This window comes from Gavialis gangeticus, unplaced genomic scaffold, assembly GCF_001723915.1.
Source record: "Gavialis gangeticus isolate Ggan-Ray unplaced genomic scaffold, GavGan_comp1, whole genome shotgun sequence".
Taxonomy (NCBI): domain Eukaryota; kingdom Metazoa; phylum Chordata; order Crocodylia; family Gavialidae; genus Gavialis; species Gavialis gangeticus.
The window spans coordinates 36,699,622-36,718,637 of record NW_017728997.1 but is presented as its reverse complement, the minus strand read 5'-3'; the positions used below and the strand labels follow the sequence as shown (position 1 = coordinate 36,718,637).

Below are 19,016 nucleotides of genomic sequence, written 5' to 3'. Positions count from 1 at the left end.
CATCCTGCTGCAGCTGCCCAGAGCCCATGCCCGGGTTGCCCTGCAATCCTGTGCGCTGCCACTCCTACCCCACTGGGCAGCCTGTAGGCGGCAGAGTGGAACCTGGGCACAGGCTCCAAAATCACATGCACAATTAACATGTTAAAAAAATTAATGCAAGAACCAATTAACGTGTTAACTGCGCACATTAACTGCAATTAATTGACAGCCCTATTAAAACTGCACCCTCCCTGGCTCACCACTTTGTTTTAATCATTAGCTAACTACTATACATGCCTTGGAAAATCTTCACCCTTAACTGTCAGTTGTGGCAAATCGTTGAAGTAACTAGCCAGACTTTATATGCATACCTTTGAATTAAATTCTGCCCCTTCTGTGGCTTGCTGTAGGAGGGTAGACTACTGGAACTTCACTCTGGAAATGAACTAAGGGCACAGCCTTAATCTCTGAGGCACCTTGACAATGCAACATGAAAATCTAGATGCTGTGCACCCTACTTGTCAGGGTGATCAGAAATAAGGAGACTCTTGTGTCTCCTAATGCAAACCAGAACCTAGTCACTCAGTAGGAATGTGTCTATAGCTAGCTATTACGAAATGCTAGATGCAGAGGTATATCTCAGCTCCAGCTCCTCCTCAGAGAAGGCACTTCTTCATGTGACGGAGAGAGAGGAGACACTATTTAATACTTAACTTCAAGCATGATGAATACTCCCAGCTTGGCCTACCCTATAACATAGTGGTAAGTGTATGCTCCTGACAGGTTGTACATTTCAATCTACTCAGGAAGTTGGGTACCTAACCTTCCCCTTAACCTCCTAACCTGAGAGATTCGAAGCCACATTTTTCAACTCTTGGGAAAATACCCCAACTACCAGGCTACTGGGTGGATTGAATATGCATTTTACATTAAACAGTCATTGGCTGGGGAAAAAAATGCACCAGAAAATACCCTTGAATGGGATGCAGGGATTCAAACACAGAACTCCTCTCTTACATATAAACCTAAGCTCCTTGGCTATTGCAGCACGGCCTCTTGTATGTCCTCACTCCCTACTCCAATGAATTTTGTGAGTGACAGAGATTGAAAGGGAGGGATGAAGAATTCACGGACCTGGCCTAGCCTATATCCCCAGTGGTTAGGGTGTTCTCCTGGGAAGTGGGAGTTGTGTTTAAATTCTCTCAGAAAGAGGAGGGCCTGCAACTCAGATATTCCACTCCTTGGTGAACTGCTCTTGCCATCTGCCACCGGGCAAAGGGTGGGCACCACAGGCATTCCCTCCTCTGCCTGTGTTTTGTACTGAACTGCAAGCATGCTCCCAGCTGCAAAAGGGGCTTATCATCATCTGTTTCTGCCTAAGGACAAGAACATAGGTGGTGTCCATGAAGCTTCTGGCACTGATCTGGATCACAACAAAGACTAGGTGGAAGTAAGGCATTTAGATGTCTGATTTGGTCCATATCTGAGCATGTATGTAGGTGCCTAGGGATTTTATCAGGCCAAAATGAAGAGACCTAATGAATCTAGCTACTAAAATGATTTTGTGGCCAGTATGTGGGGTCAATTAGAAGTGTTCTTTGTGACTTTGGCACATAAGTCCCACTGAGATGTATACAAGATTTGTTAGAGTCTGTCCCTAAATTTATTGCACGCATTTGTGTGGAGTCTGTTCAGTTAATTCTCTAGTTGTCTGTATTCTAGACAAGACAGTTTACAAATAGAAGACCAGTCTAAACAAAGATCTCTGCCATGTGTATAAATGCAAATAATGACATCAATACACTGTTCAACTGGCATAGTAAAGAAACAAAACTTCCATCAGGAACACTTCTAACATTATTTCTTGTACATAAGCTATACATGGTAACATTTGAATCTGCATATTTAAAAAGAAAACAATGCTACAGGTAGGCAACATCATCTAATGAAAAGCTGGCACAAGATTTTACTTTTGCCTTCATTCTGGTCCTTTCAATTGTGCATTGTCATGGTGCACTGAATTTTCACAGTATAGATAAAAGAAGAAACTGTCAGAGAATGACATTATCATTTAAATGATCCTCATTAGTCTTTGGAATTCATGATTCATTTAGGCAGGTGGTAAGGAGGAATCTAAGACAGGATAACCATTAGGTACTACAGATCCTGGTGCAAGTTTTTGTGCGATTTGATGGCCCCAGATGTTTAAGCGAACAATCTTATCAAAGGGGCTGAACTGCCAACCCAAATCTCTACAAATGTCAAGGTGGCCTTACGGGCATCAAAAAAACCCCATAAAACCCAAAATGTGTTCGAAGATAATCATATTCTAAAAAAATACATCAGACATAACATAACTTCTGGGTTCTGAGCCCTTGTATTCACATTTTCATTGCATAAGACCTAAATATTTACTCATCTCCTCTCCCCACCCCACCCCCCAATCTTCTTTTCACGTGGTTACATGGCTCTGGGGCCTGTGCGTTCAGGCCCTCTCAGAGGTTGAGAGGGGCCCGGGCCACTTCCATTTTTGAGGCTCCCAGTATATTAAAAAAATACTAATTCATAGTGCACTGCAGGCAGTGTGGCCCAGTAATGGGACACAAGTTTAAAGTTGTATGATGAACGTCTTCTTCTTTCAATCCTGTCAGTGTATCTCTGTGTCTATATGTATAGACTCATTTGGAGATAATGTCAAAAGTCTAAATTTGAGGCCCTCCGTGAATGAGAGGCCCAGGCCAAATGGTCCTCCTGGCCCCCCCTGTGATAGGCCCTGTGTGTGTTAAGAGGAACATGAAGCATAAGACTTGTGAAAAAGTTACAGGAGTTAGTAACACTTACTGGGGGCTCTTGGGGTTTGATCCACCTCCCTCAAAGTCAGTGGGAAATCGTCCCTTGATTTCAAAGGGGATGGTTCTAAGCTTTGCTTAAAAAATGATTTGTAATAACTTTTAGGTTTATAAATCTCCCATCCACCCCAAACCCAATAAAGTATGGGCTAGATATCAAGTCTCAGAAATTTTGGTAAAAAATGTGCAGTTAGAATTGTTTTTCACAGTGGGAACATATCTTTATGCATCTAGTGTGCTCACATGGCCTGTTAAAAAGAATCTCCACTAAATGAAACATAAAATCATTTCAAGTAAATGAAAACAACCTCCCTCCTCACTCTACCCTTAACATATAGTATTTGAATGTCTTTTCCAAAGTGTCAGTGACTTGATCTAACCATTTTACTTTTGTCTTGCTTTTGGGGGTAAAAAAAAAAGTCTGATTAGAGATTCCCACAGATCCACATTGAGAAAAGTGCCCACATCAGCCCACATTAAAATCCTTGTACCTCTACTAGGTGAGTTACTTTTTTCTGAAACAGTGATGGTTATTTTCATGTTCCATTACTTATGAAGTCTTATGCAGCACATAATGTTATTTTATTTTATGCTGTAAATTATTTTAGAGCTTGTGGAAGGAAAAAAAGTCCAAAATTAAATGACAGTATTGTTGCCAATAAAATTATGCCATAAAGTTAGAGTAAATGTGGACTCCTATAGAGTATATAAATCTTTATAAGCATCCTGTTGCTTCAATTTCACTGAGAAATGGTAGCATTTTGGAAAATAATGGAAAGGATTTGTTTGTGCATGATTTTCTTTTGTTAATCCTCATGGTACAGTGCTTTTTTTCTACATTGATAGGGCCTTTATTTTATGCCCAAATTATTAGCTGAACATCAGCTCCTAGAAGTGTCCTATACAGCCCACTTGAATATCAATTCATTTACTAAATATGAATCACACCATCCTCTCATACAGTACTCACTCTAATACGTCTCGGTTGAATTGCTTCTGTCGATTGCCCAGAAACTCTCCAATCATCTGTCTGCTGAGTCCTTTCCTTTGCAAGAGAAAGTGAGCAACACCAACTGGAGTGTCCGGTACAAACCCCCGCTCAATTAGGTACTGGACTCCTTTTTCAGGTTTCCTGGAAGAAATATAAATGCAAAGCACTTATTTTCTTAAATTATTTCCATAAAATGCAGAGGTGCTTTTGAGTTTTCTCCAACATTTCATATATTCACAAGTCACAATAGACTGGCTGAGTTAGAAGCTGGATCACTAGAGTTTTAAGATAAAGTAGTGATATTGTAGAACATGTGAGGTTATTTATTTTTAATGATGTCCTGGCATGAAAAGATTTTCATGGTGAAAAGCGTTTATAGATCTCCTCAACTGTGTTTCTACAGCATTCCTCTTAACCAGATTAACTATTCTTTCTGATCCTTCCAAGAGCAAGGCTTCCCAATCAAAACACTTTAACAGCAATATCAAGAGTGCAATGCCCTCTGAAAACACAAAGTTAAAAAACAAAACAAAATCAAATCAGGTATGGTCTCTCACTTCCAAATGTTTATTTCAGATAATTTATAGAACAAAGTCAGAGGCATTTAAGATGTTAAGTCACAAGCAAAAGACTCAGAAGACAGGAAAGCAATAGAAAAAATAACCAACTGAAAGGTGTGAGAAAATATAAGTTAAGGCCTCTACTTTAATTTACAACTTTTCCCCGATTCTCAGTTTGTAAGGTATATAAGCTTTGAGTCAATTATGTTCACATCTTCTAGGTCACTTATGAATGTGTAATTTATACTCCTTTACATATCGGTAATGAATGTCTCTATTCATTTTCAGACCCTACAAAGTAAAAGGCACATGGCCAGTTTGCCTAATAAGCATGCTGAAATCCCCTGCTATAAATATTTGGTGTGTATAGTCATATATTGTGTGTGTTTTAAATATTATTAAAGAAAAATCCTGCCTACAGCACATATAGCACACTTTGTTTACTAACGCTGTGATCCAGCAGATGTCTACAATTTGTACTGTAATAGTTTCATGGCTCTAGTTGTTCCTTCTAGCTTTAGCTGTCTTTATTTTCTAAGGAATTACGACACAATGTCCACCTGTAAAACAAAATGGTTTGCAGCTTTCAGAATGAGCTGAAGAATATTGCCTTTCTTAATGCAAGTGAAATCAACTGCAAAGAACAAGGTGACCTTGCTACTTTTATATATGGATGATCATATAACCATAACCCTTCCTCTAGTTTTTATTAAAAATAACATTCCCAAATAAGTAATATTCATTTCTCATACTCAGCTACACTGTACTTTTATACATTAACAGCTTGATTAAGTGCTAGAAAGATCAGAGGAATACACTTATTTAATCAAAATAGCAGTTTTTCAGAGAACTTCATCTCACTATGTTTTAATTCAAGCTGGCTTGCTCTTTCAATTTAAAGGTTAAAAACCCACAAAAACAAAAATAAACAAAAAAGCCCCCTGCTTGTGCAGATACTCCCTGCCAGCAAACCTGTAAAATAATCTAATCCTAACTCCAAAACAAGTATTTTTCATCTTATGAAACAGTCTAAAAGCTATATTTTTAAATCATACTTCAAAATTCACAATCTTCCTTAGCTTCCACTTTCATGACATGAAAGGAAAAATCAACAGCAAATATTTCCTACTAGTAAACTGGGTTTCTGTGCAGTATTTTGAGTTACATGACCCATTTTCAGTTATGGGTAGGAAGGAGAATTCAGAACCAGTCAAAAAGTAGGACTTCCTGTCCAATGACCTTTTTTGCTGCAGATCTGGAAAACACTGGACCACTTTTTACTTAGGCAAAAATCACAATATAACACTGTACCTCCACCAAAAGCCTACAGCAGTATATAAGGTTATTAAAAGGACGCTAGGGGAGTCTATACATATTACTAAACCTGTCAAATCACAATTTACAAGAAAAATGCATGCTGTATGGCACAGGCTCATAGCAGATAGGTAGAATTAATCACCAATAATATAAATTAAAGAAAAAATAATTTAGAGGAAAGATATTTTTAAAATTACAAAGCTACAAAATAAAATCCACAGATGCTAAGTTTATCAGACTGCCTTACATATTTTGGGCTGGATATTAGGGGTGTGCGAAGCAGGCCCTATTCAATTCACATCTGGCCCAAATTAGGGATAGCGATTCGATTAGTTGATTTAGATCACTGCCCCTGATTCAATTTGGCCGAATCTGAAGATTTGATGGTGATTCAGAGAATCAGTGATTCGGACACAGATGCAATTTTAAACGTGGGTTTTTTTGTTTTTTTGTTTTTTTTACGTACCTTGAGGTACTAGCATGGCTTGTGATCTCTGCGATGCTGGGGTGCATGGAGAAACCCACAGGATTGGGGGGGGGGTCCTCCACATGCTCAGCAGCAAACCTGGAAATGGACTAGAAGTACTTCCAGTCCACTTCTGGGTCTGCCCAATAGCACGCTGGCCCCCCCCCCCGTGCCTCCCCGGCTTGATAAATTGGCCACAGGGGGACCCCACGTTGCCCCCCCAGACCCAGGAGGCACAAATCACCAAGCTGTGGGGGCACCCTGCAAGCTCCCTGGCGGACCCGGAAGTGCTTCTGGTCCACTTCCAGGTCTGCTGCCGAGTGCACTGGGGAGCCCCCCATGCTCCCCAGTATCACAGCACTTATGAGCCCCTGCCACCTATGTAGATATGTAGAGAAAACATTTAAAGCTGCGTCTATGTCCGAATCTCTGAGTATTTCCGAATCTCTCCAAATTGATTCAGAGGGTTCTGATTTGATTCAGAGAGATTAAAGGGTCCTCTGATTCAGTTCAGATTTGGAGATTCATCCACCAAATCAGGCTGAATCTCTGCTGAATCGAAGCAGGGACTGAAGCTTTGCACAGCCCTACTGGATATTACAGTATTGTCTACTGATGGAGTATCTGATCCTTCACAGAAGCAGCTGTCAATTTGGTCCAAGAACATATAAGTACCTTTGTGAAATTATCTTTATAAGAGATTGCATTAAAAACTTCCAAGAAATTACCTAAACATCTATTTAGTTATTAGAGATCAAAGGACTTTCTTCCAAATATTTCCTAATGCCTTAGCAAAATACCCAAAACAAGCTGGCTCCTCTACAATAAACTGTCATTTTCCTCTTTATGAATAATCTTGCTGTTGGTGCTTACAAGCTCCTACATTCCCATGAAAATTATGTCCATAGGACCCTTCCATGAAAGATCAGATTACCACTCAGTAAAGACTCTGAATTCTCATTCTACGAGCAAGAAGCCATTCTAAATATAGCCTTTACTTCTGGTGTCCTCAATTTCAGCACTGCTCCCTTGAAATCAACAAAATTCCTACAGCATAACACTGATATTTTCAAGAAAAAGATTTTATTTGTAGATGTCTTGGTTACAAGAGATATCATTGCATAAAAAGCTGCTGAGATTAGACAAGGAAGCTGTGAGATGCACTGAACTTTTAGCAGATTTTTTGATCTGGGTACAATCAGAAGTTTGAGATAAAATATGCATCTAAAAACACTGCCTGAAGAAAGTTAGAGTTTTGTTCATAGATAACAGATTTTGTATGTTCTGTTGTATGTTCAGTAGAAGTTGTTGACTTTTTATGCAAGTTTCTTTTTCTTAAAACTTGTTTCTTAAAAATAAATATTTTCCAAAAGCTTGGAGAACTCTTCCTTCCACCTGACCTCATTGAAAGAAACAAACAAAAAAAAATTACAAGACTTTTGGCAATACTTTTTCAAACATTTCAAAAACTCTATGATTTGCCATAAACCAAGGATTTCTTAATTATAGACATCAAAGGGAACATTTAGGACCCCCAAGAAAGCCTTAGGTCAAATTGGGTTCCTTTTTAGCTTTATGTTTATTTTTCACTTAAGTAGAACGGTTAAATTCTATCCATTTAGATATATACTTCAGAGAGTTTAAGTTGTGTCTAACTGGTTGGTTGATTCCACAAACCAAATTGGTAAGTCTCGAGTGGGTGGGAGGTATATTATTTAAATCTCATAACTGTGTATAGAAAATTCACAGGGCAGTGAAACAAAGGACATTTCTGTAGGCGAGTAAGTGGTACAAGGCATGTTTTAAGCCACTTGCGGCATCTGTACAGCATGCGCATGTATGTTCTAGTATTAGAGATACCCGACCAGCCTCACTGTCAGAAAGTTCTTGCTAATTGCCAACTTAAATTTCTTCTGCTTGCAGGCTGAGGGCATTTGCTTCTAGTCCCATGCCCACAGCCACAGAAATATGTCTACCTTGATCCTCAAGTTTTCTTCTTTCCCAACTAAACAGTCCTAATCCTTTTAGCCTTCCCCCGTAAGTCATGTTTCCCAGGGCTCTAATCACAATTTAAATCCTAAATACCTATCCAGAATATATCTTTTTAGCTTTTTTAATTCTCTATTATATCAGTAGAATTGAATAGTTCCAGTCTCTTTCTATTGTGTCTGAGAAGATTTATTCTTTTTCACCTGGTTTCATTAACTTTTGATCAAGTACTTGATTTAATGTGAACTAATATTTCTTAAAAAGGCTCCTTGGAGGATGAAGATGACTAACATTTCTTCTCATCAGGTGTTAAGCCAGAAAAAAGAATGAGCTTTGGTCTGTTCCCTTCCCTGCTCCTCTCCCCCCCGCAACCCCACCAGACGTATATAAAGAAAGTGTTACCCTGTTTGACTGGAAGTCAATTACACAGAGTCCTATGATACAAGGGCATTCTAGAGGGTTACACATTTTCCCATAATCTTCCTTTCCTTTCAAAGTAAAGTTAACAATCAATTTACACCTAAAGATGTCCAACCTCTCTTTTAATGATAAAACTATTTTTCCTCTCTCTAGATTGTCAACATTTTAATATTTCCATTTTGTTTCATATGATTTTAAAGTCACCTCCAAATACCGCAGTTTATAGATTTTACATGTTAGGAAAATATGAGGAAATGGCCTGTTGGAAACAGTGTCACTTAGTACCAAGCCCTATAATGATTCATACCAAAAACATCATTGAAAGGCCCTTGCCCTTTTCCTCAGTGAAATGCAGAAATGTTTGTGAGGGCTCCTAAAGGATAGATGTGATCACCTGTTACAAGCATGGGAGGACTCTACTGCTGAAGACAACAGCTGTTTTTTACTTTTTTTTTTATTTGCTTGATTAGGCTTATTAATTTCCCCAAAATTGTTCAGGAAAATGCAGGACTAAAACTAAACATTTTTTTTTATTGTTCAATCTTCAAAAATCTTCAAAAGAACTGGTAAAAATGGATAGTGAAAGGAGCACACTTCATCATCAGAGTATACGATCACATTCAATAAAAGGATGTGTAGGTGGCCCTCTCAATATATCCTCAAAGAGTGTAAGGAAACCAGGACCTTCAAGCGAAACACACACCAAGAGTTAATGCATAAAATAACTGGAATTTTGCTGAAGAAAATAATTAAATCAGAGCTCACTTAAAAAGAAGACAGCAAAGCCATGCATACTATTACTGTTACTTTTGGCCTTGAAAGTTGTTTGCTTTCCAACCAGTGCACTCAGCAAACTCAGAAGTTCTTTAGCTGTATTTTTAAAATGTCAGATGAAAGCTGCTTACCCAACAAGATTTCTTTGAAACAGTACATTCAGAAGAAGTTCATGTAACATGTTGACATCTGTGTAGTTTCCCTGAATAGAAGAGTTCTGTTTATCAGAGACAGCATTTACAGCATGTAAAGCAAAATTCATTACCTATCAGAACTACTGCTTTAACAGTTAGACAAAGAAAATCTTGAAAAACATCAGAAAGGTTTAGGGAGCCGATGTAATTTTATACACTTGCCTCTTCCAAAACTGAAATCCTTGTGTTTAGAACAAATGTACTTTGCCCCTATGGAGGATGATGCACTTTATGTTTTGTTTACTCTTGAACATCCTTAAGAGAAGTCATTCCCTAACTCATGCAAACATAGAAGGAAAAAAGACATTCATTTATTTGCTGTACTGAGTGTAAAATGCCTTGTAAATGTCATGTATTATCCCTATATAGCAGATATTTTTTAAATTATTTTTATTATCTTCTCAATTATTTGAGAAGAGTGTGACCAACAGCCAGTGGCCCAGAATATCTGTACCGCCACAAGTAACCTGATCTACCTCATAAATTGTTTATGCTTTTCCCTTGCATGAAAGACTGATAACAATTTTAAGGTACATGGAATTGCACTGATTTACACCAGATGGGAATTGGGCCAACATCTCATAAACAAAAAATAATCACCAGTGTTGATAATCAGAGAGTAGCTGAAAATACTGTCCTGCCAAAGATTAACAGGATTTTTCCATCTAACTCTATGAAATATTGGATTTTAAAACTTTCATAAATCCAGTTACTATCTTTGCCTTTCCTTGCACCTGAATTCTGTGCTGATTTTAGTAACTGCTCTCTGAAGAACTGCCATAGTTACAACAGATGCTGTACGCTATCTGAATGCCTGAAATCTCATTTTTCAAACTGTAGACTGGCTATTTTCAAATCCAGAGTTTGTGAATAGTGGATGCTAATATTAAGATGGACTTGAAAGAGTTTGTAAAGCAAGGTGGTTTTAAGAAAGATCTGATGCAAAAGTGTGGGCATAGTCAATCTGATTACATTATTCTTTCCACTTCTTTATTAGTCTGGTATTATGTTAAATATTACAGTAATTATATTAAACCAAAAATAATAATGCTGTGATTCTCCCTCCTACTGCCCTGCAGCTGGTTACAGACATTCAAAAAGCCCAAGCTGGAATGGATCTAAATTATGTGGTTTTCTGTAAGTGGTGTAGTTTAGATCAGTAGCAAACAGAACACACATTCACGCTTTGGTGGGGAAGGGGAGGCAAAAACCTTAAACCGGGTTCCACCATTTTTAAATTAGTTCACATGTGCTGAGTATCTGTTCTGTTATGGATACAGACTGGTTTCCAATCATTTATACCAGTAGAAGTGTAATGTCTGTACCTGGCCTAAGAAATTATTTTCAGCTTGATGTTGCTGATAACCATATTCTTAAGGATCTCCTGTTTCTGAGTTCAGACACTCAAAAGTCAGTCCTGCAAGCTACCTCATACAGGCCAGGTCTTACATCTGTGCAAAGCTTCACTTAAATCAATGGCTTACTGTTATTGCCTCATCTGTTGGTACCTTTCGTTAACTGGTCTTAATGCAGGATAAAGCAACATACCAATAAAAATACTGAACCTAAACATGGATAAAACTCTTACAAAAGTTCTGATTTAAAATGTGCAAAATCAAAGCATCTTAAACCACAGCCAACTTTTTTGTTTGTTCTCAGGGATTATAAAACAGCAACAAAACAGGTAGAAAAGAAATAATAAATAAATATATCCACAAGCTTGTTTTTCTCTAGACTTCCTGTTGTCATTAATGCCAAGAATCGCTTTTAAGTTAGAGCAGTGGTTCCAGTAGCTCCAGCTCTGGCACAGGGCATACAATGCAGCACTAACTTCTGATGTGCACCCCATGACAAAGCTGAAGTTTCTGCTGCCATTGTGCACCCCATGGTCTGGCAGCAGCTCTAGCTCTAGCTCTAGCACAGGGCACATGGTGGTGGCAGCTCCAGCATGGCATGGCAATGGGGCTGCAGCAATGGTGGTGGGCAAAGTGGCTGGAGAGTACGTAGGGCTGCCAATTGCCATGTGCTCCAAGACCCAAGGGATTCTGCAGCTGGCCATGCCCCTAGCCACATCCCCAACTACCAGTGGCCCACGAGTAGCCTGATGAGCTGGACCAAATAGTTCCCTGGGCAACAAGTTTGATGCTCCTGGCTTAAAGTATAGGGCAGCTACTAGGCATGTGGGAAGCTTTGGTCGCCGACTTGATTTGGAGAAGATCTGGCCTGGTTTGGTGGCTGAATCATCAAATTCAAATTGAATCAGGAGACCCATTAAAAGTTCCAAATCGATTTGAAGCATCTGAATCAATTTGGGAAACATTTGGAAAAGATTTGGTGATTCAGAAGGCAGTCTTGTGGGGAAACAGAAACTGAGAAGAGGGAGGGGGAGAAAGACTGCTCTAATATTGACATCTGTAGCTGGCCAGTGACTGTGATCTTTCCCTGAGTTCTCTTCCAATCACTGTGCTCTGGGGGAGGGACGTAGAAACGGCATATAAGGCTCCGTGTGAAATCTCTCTCTTCCTTTTGTGAGCTGTCTCTCTGGAAGCAACAGTGTGTCAAAGGTACTGGCTTCCTGGTCAGTCTCTTGCTCATCTTTCTTCTTGGAAGGGAATTGGATGCACCTTACTAATTACTCTTGCCTTACTAATTACTCTTGCCTAGAATCCCTCTAGTTATCCCTATCCAATCCATTCAACTTATTCTTCCCCCAAAATCCTCTTATTAGTTTGTATTTTCCGTGCCACACTTTTTAAAAAGAAACTTCTGTTTTCCCTGACAGCGTGTCATCCATCACTGTACAGGAAAGCACATATATTACAGACACACACACATATGTTAAACAGATAGAAGATATATTACACACACCCACACACATTAAACAGATAGAAGATATATTACACACACACACACACTTTCCAGGACAGCAAACATTTTGAAGCATGCTGGGAAGGCATGTGCCAGGTCTTCTGGCAGGGGAAGGAGATGGGCTAGAGAAGACAGGGGGAGAGCTGCAAGTCCCCCCCCCCAAAAAAAAAAACATAGACGCATCCTCTTTCCTGGCAGCGACTAGTCTTCTTTTGCCAGTGGCAGCAAGGAGGTGGGAGTAGTACCTGTCCCTGCCTGGGATGCCATCTGCAAGGCATGGGCTGCAGTGTAGGGGAGGTAGGGAGCTACAGGATGGATGTCACCCCTAGATGTCAGGGGCCTAAATGGGCAACCTCCTTCCTGGGTAACATCTGAATCAGTTTTCCATCAAGGCATGGCAGGTAAAGAGGGGCAGACAGTTGGCCCAGAAACAGGTGGGCGGGCCGAGATCTAACTGGCACCGGGAAGGCCCCCTGTTACAGGCTACCATCCCTGCTGTTTTCATCCTGCTTTGCCTACACATACACAAGTGACACAAGCTTTGCTTTCAACAGTTTGAGGTGCCATTTTACAGAAACCCCTGCACCTATCTCCTTGAAACTTGGCAGGCTTCATGCCCTCAGAAGGGGCTACCATCCCTGCTGTTTTCATCCAATTCTGCAAAAAAAATGACAAAGTTATAGATATTTTAGTGATTCCTCATTATAGTCTATGGTCAAATCACCGAATCACACCTAATCAGCACCAAATCTTTCAAATCCGATTTGGCCAAATCGATTCAGGACAGTGATCTGAATCACCCGAATCACTGCCCCCCGAATTGGCCAAATCTGAATCTGAATTGAATACTGGCCACTCTGCACAGACCTAATAGCTATCTTGGTTAATGGAACTGAAAGCAGGCACAACTTGATTTAAAAAAAAAATCCCTCCACCATTCTGGTCTGTGAGTGTGCCAGAATCCAAGTCTTTCAGTTTCTCCCCTACATCCAAGCATTCACACTATTGTGAATAAGCTTTGAACTGGGACAGTTTATTATGCAAATCAGGGCAATAAATGTGAAACAGTTTAAAGGCTCTGTTACAGGATTCATAATATCCTGAAGCTGAGGAACTATTTCCTGGCACGGAAAGGGGTGTGAAATCAACCCACCCACAGCACCAGCCCTCAAGCAAGTCTTAATAGGCTTTGTCATGAAACACGGGTGTCAAAGTGTCAAACTCGCCTTGTGCCCCAGGCCAGATCCAAATTGTGGGGCTTCTTGCAGGTTGGATCCCAACTCAGGACATGTGGTGGCTGCAGCTCTGCCTCCATACATGCAGTGGCAGCTCTGGCTCTGGCATACGGTGCATTTCCAGCTCCTGACACAAGCTCCATACCAGAGCAGAAGCTGCTGTGCTGTAGTGGCTCCTCTAGCTCTGGCATGAGGCACAGGGTGGGGCTGGCAGCTAAGGAATGGTTCTGTGACCGTGGTGACAGGGGAAGTAATCAGAAGGTGACTGGGCCTGTATTAGCCCTTGTTCACTCTCCCACTGCTGATGCCCATATCCATAGGGGCCCAAGGGACCCAGATTCAGTGGCAGGTCACAACCCCGAATTCCAGGGGCAACCAGTGGCACTGCAGGCTGAATCCAGGAAGCAGGCTGTATGCCTGACCCTGATATAAGAGATCTCAATATGAGAATAGTTACAGACAGAGCACATAGAACTATAATAGGAAAAGCACCAACTTCATTCCAAGGAAGACTCATTTTTAATGCAAGGAACCCGATACCTCTCTCAGTCTGGGTTCAGACATAAAAATGCTTTTTAAATAGATGGCAACTGTTTAGGCTGGTTAGACATGCTCCTAGCAGGCAGCTAAATTTTACTTACAGTTTTATTTTTCTTCCTTTGCATTGAGTTTCTTACTGCTGCAAACTACTTACAAGAAATTGCTAAACTTATTTTAAGCCGCTGGGAAAGAAAGGGAAAAAACTAGCCGAATGATGTTACAAAAACCAGAGCCCAGGCACCACCATCAGAAGTTCTTTCAACAATATGGCAAAACAACCAAGAGAATGAAAGGAATAAAAGTAGACACAAGGACCACAGTTTCTGTTGTGCATCTTCCTGATGCTAAGGGACTTTCCATTCTAGGAACAGAAAGAAGAACGCCATGTAAGCTCTTTTCTTCTCGTAATTAAAAGAGATGAACCTTGGATCAAGAAAATCCCACAAAGCTGAAACTTGCTATTTCCCTCAAGCTTATGCCATTTGCTGTGCATGTTTGGGGTTAGAGACTGGGGAGTGAGGGATGCAGGGTTAGCCTCTAGTGGAACGGATAAGGGGTGCAACTCTTTGAGCCCACAGGCTCTGAGAATCCTAAGGAAATCTTGCAAACTTCGGGACACATAAAGAAGTCCCCAGTATCTAAGTACTTCCCCTGGATTCTTTCCTTTCTCCCATGGGCTCCCAAGAATTCAGCTGCAACAACCTCCATAATGAGCCTGTCCCAAATGCTCCCCAGTACACGAAAGAGGGGAAAATATAAAATGATGCAGACTCGCTATTACCTTATGTTGAAAAGTACCTGCAGCTTTGGAAGGGGAGGTAATGATGGCTTGGAGAGCAATGATCCCAACACAAATTTTCCTGACTTGTCAATTTATACACCCTTAGGAAACCACCGACGAACTCTGAAGCAGAAGAAGAGAAGACCACAATGGACTGTACGTGCTTTTGCCCAACTCACCCAACTCTATTTGTGCTAGCCTCTGGACCCCTTCATATGAAAAGCAGAAGCAAAAACTGGTCAGTCATAAGAAGTGTTCCATTAGCAGTCGTACAAGTGAGATGTTATGAAAGATCGCGTGGACAGAAGTAAAGGAATGAACAAAGGTGTTTATGTTTAGTAAAACAGTGGGGCTCACAGAAAATAACTGCCAGAGAATTCAAGAGATGAAAAACAGTTACTCAGGCTTTTAAGCCAACAACACTTCACCCTTCAGAGACTATTCCACAGGACATCACCCTGTCAGCAAATTTTTATTCCTCTTAAACTAAATATTCTTGTTTTACTTCATTGTTTTATTGTTCCTTACACTCACCATCCTAATTACCCATTGATTGATTCATTTCTTACATTGATATTTACACTCTTTAAACTTTTGTGAGGGAATACATCCCCTCTTAGATGTGGTTTAACCCAGTGACACACCTTTCTTTTAATCTGTTACGAATTATTTTCCCTGGCACCTTCAATAAACTTTACAGCTTTCATAAAATTGTTCCAGTTTCTATGCTTCTTCCTGGAATCAAGGAGCATGGGGTTTAAGACTCAAAGTCTAAAAAGGTACCAATTTGTAGTAGAGGTGTACCGATATATCGGTCCCATATCAAATCAGCACCAATATAAAGAAAATTTAATATATTGGAAATGGGCCATATCAGGCTGGGCCATATCAGGCCGTATCAAGTTGGCTGATAAATGGCCCGTGTATGCATGCAGCCACAGCGTAGCACAGGTAAGAGGAGCACAGCCCAGCAGCATGGAGAGATGCCACCAGCCAGTAAGTCTGATATAGGGGGGAGGTGGGAAGGGGAAGGGAAGGGACGTGTGGGGGCAGATCAGTGCCAATGTGGGGAGGGAGGAGGGGGGCTGGAGCTGGGGCAGGGGCAAGCTCTGCTCCGCCGGGGTGGGGTAGGTGTGGGACAGAGCTGTGGCTCATCCAGGAGGTGCAGGGAGATGAAGTTGGCTCCCACTGCTGTGCGCTGCTTGGCTGGGAGGGTACGGGGGGGCTGTGTACCCCTGGATCTGTGTAGGGCAGGGTGGGCTGGGGCCAGGGCTCTACCAAGCTCTTCCCGGTGGGGCAGGGCTGTGCTGGGAAAGGGCTAGAGGGGGGCGCTGCAGCCACAAATTTGCCATAGCCTCACTCCCAGCGCCGCAGCTGCCCGGCCCAGTACAACCCTGCCCCGCCAGGAACAGCTTGGCGCAGCCCCGGCCCAGCCCGCCCCGCCCACAGGGGCCCAAGGGACGAGCAGTGGGAGCCGAGATGGGAGTCATCAGCTCCCAGCTGAGTGGTGCATGGCAACAGGAGCCAACCCCCTTCTCCCTGCGTCCCCCAGACAAGCCACGGTTCTATCACGAGCTTGCTTCGGCCGGGCTGGGCAGCGCTTGTCCCTGTCCCATCCCCTGCCTCAGTTCCAGCCCCGCTTCTCCCTCCCTGCGGGGGCCTTGATCTACCACCACATGCCCCTTCCCTTCCCTCTCTGCCTTCACCAGACTTACCAGCTGGAGGCAGCTCTCCAAGCTGCCAGACTGCTATCAGAAATCAGATTGGTATTGGCCAATATTCCTCCTTAAAAATTGGCTATCTGGTATCAGGTGCAAAAATCTCTATCAGTGCACCCCTACTTTATAGTAAATGTGGAGGAGACAGTTGTCTAGAACAAAAGAGCACTCAGGAAATGGGGTCAACTACCAAGTCCAACATTTCCTGTTGGGTGGCCTTGCACAAACCACATATCTCCTTGGGCCTCAGTTTCCCCATCTGTTATTGAGAATAAGGATACTGTAAAAACCCACAACCAGAATGACCATGAATTAAAGAATCTAATTATAGGAGGACTGTCTTAAAATTGTGCCCCTCCCCACAGCTGCAGTAGGGAAAGCAATGGCAAAGGGCAGATAGTGGGGAGGCAATAGAGGGGCAGGCTGCAGGGGACAGGCAGTGGGAGAGTGGGGGGGGCAAATGGTAGGGGGTAAACCAATTTAACCCCTACCTCTTGCCCCGCCACACCTTGCCTTCTGCTGCCTGTCTCCCTCATCACTTGCCCCCTCTGCTGCTTACCCTCCTTGTCCTTGCTTCCCCCCTGAAATATGAAGCCCTCTCTGTTGTCTCTTCCTGCCACCTCTGCCCCCACCCCCCAACTTAATCTTGGTCCTGCATTAGCAGGCTCTGTCCCTGCTTTAGCCTGGGCCACAGAGCATGGCCTCAGCCTAGCTTGATCACTGCTGGGGCAGGGGACCCAAGGCTAAAGGGGCAAAGGTGGGAGGGGGAAGGAAGCAGTTTTCTCTCCTCCTCCCCTCCATACTCGATTTCAAGATGAGGGAATTTCCCCCTCATGTTAAATAGGGGGTGAGGGGAACTCCTCTTGGAATCAAGTAAATACAGTACTATCCCCCCTTCTTTAAAGTGTTGTGTGATCTATGGATCAAAATGCAATGTAACAGCTTGATATTGCTTATGGAGACTAAGGAGGAAATATAATTCCCTTCCTTTGCAGCCATGAGCAGGAGGAGGAAGGCACAGCATCCATTGCTCTATTGTTGTTTCCATTCTTCCTCTTGTGATGGGGGTAAAGGTCTTAAGAATCTCCGATCACCACCACCCAGCTCTATGGTTGTGGGCATGAATGACCTGTGCCTCCTGAGGCTGGGGAGGCATGGCGGACGCCCGCAGGTGGCCACGGTGATGTCAGTGGTGAGGGCAGACTGAGCATAGGACCGCCTGTAGGCAGCCACATCAGTGTCAACAGCCGGGGCGGAAGGGGTGGTGGTGAGTAGCGAGTGCCCGCAGACACCACCAACAGTGTCGGTGACAGCCAATCTCAGGGGGGGCACATGCCCCCTGTGCCCTCCCAACGCATCACCTGTGGTTGTAGGGAAAACAGTCCTCCACCCAGTCTCATACAAATTTACTCAGTGTCTTGTGCAGGTGCTCAGACCAGCTTCTTCTCTCAGAACACAGAGAGAAGTGACATTTTTCAAGTGCTCTGAAAGCCCTCTACAGCTGTGCCATAACCAGGGATCCTGGTTTTCGCTGATGAAGAAACTGCATATTCTCTGATAAACCCCCCAAATCCATGATTAAAATAAAAGGCCCCTCACTGGCTCCCACAGCCCCCTGGCCCTGCTTGAGCCCCTCACTCCCCACCCCACAGCCCCCTGGCCCTGCTTGTGCCCCTCACTCCTCCCCCAAAGCCCACCCCAGCCCTGCTGGTGTCCCTCACTGCCCACCCACAGCCACCTGCCCCCCCCAGCCCTGCCAGAGGGGGCCATCAGCTACCAGGGCTATGGGGGACCCAGGTCTACAGACCCCTGCCCCAGGCAGGAGGTAGCAGCTGCTGCAGTGCAGCAGAGCATGGAGCCTGGTTTCCCTCCACCTGCTGCCTGCCTGCTGAGGACTCTGGCGGGAGTGAGGACAGCTTCAAGCTGCTTTGTGCACTTCCAGGGGACATGGGGGATCTGTGCCCCCCAGATCTGTGCATGGGGTGGGGGTTGCCTTCCCTCTGCAGGCTCAGGCTCCTGTCCTGCTGCCCTCCCCCAGGGCCTCTGCAACCCAGCAGGTGTGACCTGGCACTGCAGGGCAGAGTGAGGCTGCGCAGGAAAACTGCTTGCTCCTGCAAGCTCTGCACTCTCCTGGCAATGCATCCCCTGCATGAGCAGCAGCAATGAGGGGTACAAAGCTATGCCACCGCCCCCCGCTGCTGCCATGTGCACAAGGAATGTCTTGCCAGGGCAACACAGAGCTTGCAGCAGTGAGCAGTTTTCCTGTGTGGCCTCACTGCCCCCTACAGCATGGGGTTGCACCCGCTGGACTGCAGAGGTCCTGGGGGGGGGGGGG

General features: G+C 43.2%; 1 protein-coding gene across 4 annotated transcripts in view; it reads right to left on the bottom strand.

The window, feature by feature from the left end:
* The window catches only part of IQSEC1 (IQ motif and Sec7 domain 1), a 127,989-nt gene that overhangs the window by 40,095 nt on the left and 68,878 nt on the right, over positions 1-19,016 (bottom strand). For all 4 annotated transcript variants that reach the window (XM_019505068.1, XM_019505065.1, XM_019505066.1 and 1 more), the window contains one exon: positions 3,799-3,960. In XM_019505068.1, coding sequence (XP_019360613.1) covers positions 3,799-3,960 — 162 coding nt within the window. The remainder of the gene's footprint in view (positions 1-3,798; positions 3,961-19,016) is intronic.